Here is a 7,507-nt window from a genome sequence, read left to right as displayed (position 1 = left end):
ATCATTGTCATGTCCCTAGCTTATGTGACCCTTAATTTCTTGATTTCATAATTTCTATTGGACTCCAAAATATTTATAAAAACTCTTTAAATATATATATATATATATATACAAATATATACAATATTATATATATGAAAAAACATTTTTGAAAAATGTCACCGGCCGGTTTTGTTTTGAGTCCAACTTCAATATGAAAATCAACTGAATATACTATCTTCTTTAGAGACTGGTGGATTCATTGTTGAGCATTTATATATTTTACTCATTACATACATAACCCAACGTGTCTGTATATAGCCTTTAAAAATGGCATCACCAGTTGATATTGTCAAAGTTATGTGCATAATAAATAAATATACACAAACCCCTCATGTTTGAGGACAATAAAAAAATTGCGATAGAACAACCTTTTAAATAACAATGATCACTCCATAAGTTGTTCTTGATCGGATCCAATTCAGTGTATGTACTTGTTACATTACACCCACTTGTTTGCTTAAAGTCACTACTTCAATGATGGAGTAAATCATCCTATCATATAGCAGCACAACAAGTGTAGGCTTCAATGGTAATATTCAATTAATATCCACAGTCTAGAACAATTTAATAATATATGAAAAATCATTACTCCCTGTCTTTGGTTCCTTAACCATTAACATGAATTTTCCTACAGAGGTGACATCACATGCCACATTTAAACAATGAAATATACCTATAAAAATTATGAATGTGAAAATAGAATTTTATCATAAAATAAAAATGCACAGTATTGTTTTTGAGGGCACATAATTCTAACAACCCTAAGTCACGTTTAAGAGATTTTTGGAGCTGCTCTATTGTTTTTGATGCACAGGATTTGATTTCACTTTAAAAAAAAAAAAAAAAAAAATTGGACAAAATTGGAATTTACTAAACTTTCCATGACCAAAACAGAGCTTGCACAATTCATTTTCGTTGCAGGTGTGAGTGTGACTCTATAAAGCATACAGCGTCAGTCTTCTTTGCAAATGCAACCATATAACTCATCCTCTTTGCAACCATCACATCCCTTCTCATTTTGACACATTATTAGTTCAAACTTCAAACCAAAAAAACAAAACCCACCAGGCCGGCCTGCTCCACAAAATGACTAGAGAGACACCTTCAAAACTCATCTTCTTATGCCTCTCTCTCCTTGCTTATTCTTCCACATGCACTTCCCATCCGAGTGTCTCTAAGAAAGGAGCTGAGATCAAAGGGTTGTTTGTTTTTGGAAGCTCTCTGGTTGATAATGGCAACAACAACTTCCTGCAGAACTCATTGGCTAAGGCTGACTACTTGCCATATGGAGTAGATTTCCCACTTGGGCCTTCGGGAAGGTTCACAAATGGGAAGAATGTGATTGACCTTCTTGGTGACCACCTTAAGCTTCCCTCCTTGATTCCAGCTTTTGCTGACCCCAATACTAAGGGAAGTAAAATTGTTCACGGTGTCAATTTCGCTTCTGGTGCCTCTGGTATACTAGATGACACTGGCTTTCTTGCGGTAACATTTATTTTCTTCTTTTTCATTTTCTTCTTTTTTTGGCATATGGACATCTAGATGGTCCATGTTGATTGGTGTAATATGTTATTATAGCAACCATTAATTATTGCTGTGTGAACACCCAAAAAATCAAGAACTTTTCATGAGTTTAAAAGCAGGGCCGGCGCCACCTTAAGGCCAGATGGTCTTGAATTTTTTTCTTTTTTATATAATAATTTTTAAAAAATTTATTTGTCTACCTCTCAAAAAAAACTTGGGAACATTCTTTTTTTTTTTTTTTTTTTTTTTTTTTTTTTTTTTTTTTTTATGCCAATAAAATTAAATTTTGTTCTATAATTTGTTCTACATTCAATGGATGAATGATTGCTTGATTGTGTATATTGAAAGAGAGGTAGCTTATAGCATTGATAATAAGACTATCATGCATTGATTTCAAAATATGAAAACTTGTAGAAAATAATTGCAAACTATATGTATTTGCATGTTTTTTTTTATTGTTGTTATTGTCAATATTGTTGTTGTTGTCAATATATGAATTTCTTTTTTATTAAATTATATAATTTATAATTTTTAAGAAATACTATGAAAAAAATTTCTAGAGCTATCATTGTTTAAAAGGGTAGGCTACTCAACACAATCTAAATAGTTTATATTTTATCACTGCGCATTTTTGGCGTGATACTTCATAAGTATAAGTGTTTGTGAAGTGTGAAAAGTAAGGACTGAGGTTCAAGTCTCTAAAAAAGAATTTCATACACCTATACACTTAAATTAGACTAGACTAAAATTTTTATTTTGTAAAAAAAAAAAAAAAAATCCTGGTCATACAAAATATTTTTAATAGGTAGCCTTATTCTTGAGGTTGACTAGTAAGAACTATTGCAGGTGTAGCACAGTAGCAGCAGCATGAGGTGAGACTAGGATGATGACAAATGATCCCCATTCATATCAAATAAGTTGGTAGTTGGTACAAGAATTTATTTTATTTTTTTTTTTTTGGTCAACAAAGAAATAACATTAAACTTAGGAGTTTATAATTCTGTTACAACGAACGCAAGCTTTATCAGCTGCTAGCAAAATATCCACCACAGGCGGCGGGTACAAAAAGATTACAAAAGAGTCTAGGCTATTAGCTCCAAATTTAGCCAACGCATCAGCGCATTGGTTAGCTTCCCTATAGCTGTGGATTATCTGCATGTTGGGAAACTCTTTCACCAGGTTCCTGCAGTCAGTAAGCAACGGCTCCATTAACAAATTATCGGTATTGCTATTCATGAGTAAAACAATACTTAAGGCGTCTAACTCAATGATGAGATTACTTAATCCCATCTCCTTAGCTAATAGAAGACCATCCCTTAAGGCCCGTACAAGAATTTATTGCTGATGAATATTTGGTTAAACTTATTATTATTGTTATTTTTTGAGAAAATGATTAAACTTATTTAATTAGGTAAAACCTTTTTTTTTTTTCCAAAAATAACTATATTCAAATTTCAATAAATTAACTTTTAGTAAATTGTTACTTCTAAACACAATTTAAATAGTTTATCTCTTACCACCGCCTATCATTGGTGCGCCTATCATTGGTGCGGTAATCACTCTATAAGTATAAGTGCTTGTAAAGTGTGAGGGGTAAGGGTCGAAATTCAAATATCTAGGAAATAGTTTCACACATATACACTTAAATTATATAAGACTAAAATTTTTATTTTGTATTAAAAAAAAAAAACTGATCCTATTCATACAAAATATTTTTAATAAGTTGGTAATTGGTACATAATAGAATTTATTGTTAATGATATTTGGTTAAACTTATTTAATTATGTAGAACCTTACATTTAAAAAGAGAAAGAATAACAATATCCAAATTTTTAATAAATAAACTTTCAGCAAACTGCTACCTCAGAACACACTCGATATAGCTGCTAAATCATTTAAAGTATGTGTAGAATTTTATCCTCTACGTACACTCTTACATTTGTTTTACAACGTATTTTCTTACTTCTTGAGCAATATAAATAGTGTCTTATATGCTAATCTTCTAGATTAAGAAGCAAAAAAGGGCTCAAGTTAATTAAATAAATTTTCATAGCTTGTTATATAGCTCAAGGATGTATACTGTAGGGCTGAGGCAGAACTTTAACATGTGTTGAAACGTGTTGGCATTTTCAGGGGCATGTGATAAATCTGAATCAACAAATTAGAAACTTTGAGAAGGTGACCTTGCCAGAACTAGAAGCTCAGTTGGGACACAGAAGCAGGGTGGTGCTTCCCAACTACTTGTTTGTTGTGGGAACTGGAGGAAATGATTACTCCTTCAACTACTTCCTCATGAAATCCAGCATCAATGTCAGTCTTGAAGCCTTCACTGCCAACCTCACATCATCGTTGTCTCAGCAAATTAAGGTTGGTTTTTTTTTTAATTTTATTTTATTTTACAAATCTACACGCACAAATTTTTTTTTTTTTGACAACTTATTGTTATTTGAGGAAGCAAAATCGCAAATGTTTGTGAATTGTGGTAGACTTGAATTAAAAAAAATTTATCAATTCAACTATTACAAAAAATATTATGCATGTAAGATTGAACTTTTTTTTTTTTTTTTTTTAAATAATTAAATATGCTTTTGAAAAAACAATGAGTCCAAAACACCTCATTTTTATAACATTTTCATAACTATGTCTATGTGGTTGGTGCATAGAAAGAAAAAATAAAAGGTATTAAATGATGGAACCTAAATAAAATTGATGTTTCTTAAATTGTAACAGGTTTGGAAAAAAACTATATTAGGCCCAAGTATTAAATGAACAGAGGGTGGGCCACCCAAACTTTAATTCACTGGGCCTGGAATAGCCTTGATTCGAGAATTAATGACAACCACACAACGTAAAGTGAATCCAATAGAATACTTTGGACCAACCGAAACCCATGAAAAGGCTTTTAGCATCTAATGCAATGTCCTCCCCTTTGTCATTATCTACCTATAAAAATAAAAAATAATAGTTAAAACATCATTGAAGACTGTATTTATTTTTTATTCAATAAAATTTAAAGGAAATAACGAAAAGTTTTGTTGGTAACCAAAAAATATGCTATAGAATGTAGATATTGAAGTGTCCCTTTCATGCTGAAGTAATGGAACATCGTATTATAAATTTATGATGTGAACTGCCATTGCCAACGCTATGGGTTATGTCCATTATTTGGTAAACAGAAGGTAGCTAGAGCTGAAAGGCCTTTCATATGTACATCTTTAATTAGCTTCAAGATTTTAGGAAACTTTTCTAGTGGCCTTTATCACGACAAGCCAAAAAAATAAATAAATAAATAAAAAATAATAATAAATTAAATCCTGTATTTTAGTTGTGTTTCAAATTATATAGTTTCAAAATTTTCAAATTAATCCTTATCTTTTAAGACTATTATAAATTAAAATTTATAATTTAATTAGTTTAACATTGAACCCTAAACTTTTTAAGTTATATCAATTTAAATCCTCAGATTTTATGATTTTATTTGGGGGTTTAAATTGATGGAATTTCAAAGATTTTTAGGGTTTGATTTGAAATTAAAAAAAAAAAAAAAAAAAAACTATAAGGTTTAATTTGTAACAGGCTTAAACTTTTAAGTTTAATTGGGTATATAAGGTTTAAAATTTAATTTACTCCAAAAAGAAATAATTTCACTACAAAAGACAAGGATATCTGCACCAATTTCTTGTCGTGTCTGGTGCATAACCTTATTTTAGTTTCAAACTTTATTGATGTCATCCTTACATTGTAAAATTGCCAATCTATTTTTTTTTTCCTCTCTTCTAATTTAATTGGATTTAATTCCAAACGATTGCATAATCAGTTGGTACCACATCTTGTACAGTAAAAGTAATTGGTTTGAATCTCCCCATTCCACTATTCTTGGGATAAAAACTTGGCAATAATGAAGACCAAAATATTTTTATTCTTATTAATATATTTCTTTTAACACTGTTAATGCAGAAGTTGTATAATTTGGGGGCCAGAAAGTTTGTGTTAATGTCAGTAAACCCAATTGGGTGCAGTCCTATGGCAGCGGCAAACCGGCCAAGGCACAAAGGCTGCGTTCAAGGTCTCAACAAGGCGGCTCACCTCTTCAACGCTCACTTGAAGTCACTGGTGGATGTCATCAAACCACATCTGCCTGATTCTAATTTTGTTTTTGTTAACTCATATAAGATTATCAGAGATATTATCAGAAATCCCATCTCCAAAGGTAAAAATATTACTTGCTCTTCTTCTTAATTAACAAAAACTTATAAAATAGAAAGAAAAACTGTATTTATATCCCATATATGCAACATTTACAACTCACTTGGAGTATGATAAACTATTTCTTAATTGGTTTAAATTTAATTTAATCCTTTTGCTTTTACTTCAATTGTTATTTATTTTTTTAAGATTTAATTTGTCAATTAAATCACTTTGTAAAACTAAATCAATTTGGTCTTTTTGTTAGCAAATGGCATTGTTTAAATATTCTTTTGTTAATATTAAAAATTTAACATAAAGCATTTATAAGATACTCTATATAATAGATTTTGTTATTTGATGAGTATTATTAAAAAGAAAAATGTTTGAACAGTTGCTAACATATTTGGACAAAAGGATTGGATTGAAGTATTTTTCATAGTAGGTGACTAAATTAAAAAAAAAAAATTAAATTAAATTAAGTTTAAATAGTATTTTTTTAATACTCCATTCGTCCCTTTTTTTTTAGATCTATTTAGGAAAATCAACTTTTTAAGGGAACATCATTTAAAATATTATGTTTTCATAAAAATATTCAAATTTTCAAAACTACCATTCTTAATTTAAACTTTAGTGATAGAGGGATATTGGTTTTATTAATTGAGGAAGAGAGCAATTCAGTTGTTGGGAGTGAAATTATTTGAATCATAGATATCTCCATTAAAAATATCATGAGCTTTTAGTTGAATTACAAGGCTCTTGACAAATTTTAAAAATTAATTTTGACAATTGAAGTAGCAGTTATGGACTTAATTAAATCTCCATATTTTGTTGTGGAAGAATAAGAATTATTCAAGTTCATTCATGCCTTACAGGTTTCAAGGACGCGAGGAGACCTTGTTGTGAAGTTGCATCAACAAATGGAGTGTTGTGCAAAAGAGGTGGTCAAGCTTGTGTAGACAGGAGCAGTCACGTGTTCTTCGATGGATTGCATCCAACAGAAGCTGTGAATATTCAAATAGCAGCTAAGGCTTATGAATCTGATCTCAAAAGTGAAGTTTATCCCACTAATGTAAAGAGTCTGTCCAACGTTTATGTTTAATTTCTAGCTTCAGTTCTTGCTTCATTGTGTCATAGTCTAAAATAAAAAATTTGGGACATAACTTGTAAGGTTTAGCTAGTTTAGTGGTCCAATAAGACTCTAGTGAATGTGTGTTTCTAATCTTGTAGGCCTTTTGTTGGCTATTTTCTTTCCAACTTTAGGAACTTGAACCTTATATTTATGTACTTACTAAGTTGGCTTGTGAATGTTTTGGAGGTTAACTAGGATGATCTCTCCCACCCTCTCTCTCTCTCTCTCAAACCCAAGGCTTGCTTTATAATAAATCTATTGACACAATTTTTGTGCTACAACTCTTGTTACAACCTTGACACGTGCAATCATAAATGGTGGAGAAAAAAATAATGGGTCCATGTGAAAGTGATGGTTTACAAATTAAATACAACATAGAAATTATACTCTAGCCTAATTTAAGTGTATATGTGTGTGAAACTCCCTCCTAAAGACTTGAACTCTGACCCTTACCCCCCACACTACACAAGTATTTATACTTGTAGAGTAACCATCACACCAAGGGTGTGCAGATAAAAAGCCACACATGTTATTAAGTTCTGGCGAAGTGTGTAGTCTTGAAAGAATTATTATAAAACACTCTAATTCTATGTTTTTTTTTGTTGTTGATAGAGAGGTACTCAT

General features: G+C 30.7%; 1 protein-coding gene across 1 annotated transcript; it reads left to right on the top strand.

The window, feature by feature from the left end:
• The first annotated feature begins 1,000 nt into the window (after nt 1-1,000).
• On the top strand, nt 1,001-7,092 carry LOC126713510 (GDSL esterase/lipase At1g29670-like). Its single transcript, XM_050413267.1, has 4 exons — nt 1,001-1,527; nt 3,700-3,933; nt 5,524-5,776; nt 6,627-7,092. Exons 1-4 carry the CDS (start codon nt 1,129-1,131, stop codon nt 6,851-6,853), a joined length of 1,113 nt encoding a protein of 370 aa, XP_050269224.1. The 5' UTR covers nt 1,001-1,128; the 3' UTR covers nt 6,854-7,092.
• The last annotated feature ends 415 nt before the right edge of the window (nt 7,093-7,507 follow it).

This window comes from Quercus robur, chromosome 2 (assembly GCF_932294415.1).
Source record: "Quercus robur chromosome 2, dhQueRobu3.1, whole genome shotgun sequence".
In the NCBI taxonomy this organism is placed as follows: Eukaryota; Viridiplantae; Streptophyta; class Magnoliopsida; order Fagales; family Fagaceae; genus Quercus; species Quercus robur.
Note: the sequence above shows the minus strand (reverse complement) of the source record. Positions and strands in the feature narration are given on the sequence as shown.

What these genes read in the sequence shown, in the direction of transcription:
- LOC126713510 (XM_050413267.1), top strand. Translation starts at nt 1,129, where the DNA reads ATGACTAGAGAGACACCTTCAAAACTCATCTTCTTATGCCTCTCTCTC. An exon ending in ATGACACTGGCTTTCTTGCG is followed by an intron (nt 1,528 to 3,699) that starts GTAACATTTATT and finishes TGGCATTTTCAG; the next exon opens with GGGCATGTGATAAATCTGAA. An exon ending in CAGAAATCCCATCTCCAAAG is followed by an intron (nt 5,777 to 6,626) that starts GTAAAAATATTA and finishes CATGCCTTACAG; the next exon opens with GTTTCAAGGACGCGAGGAGA.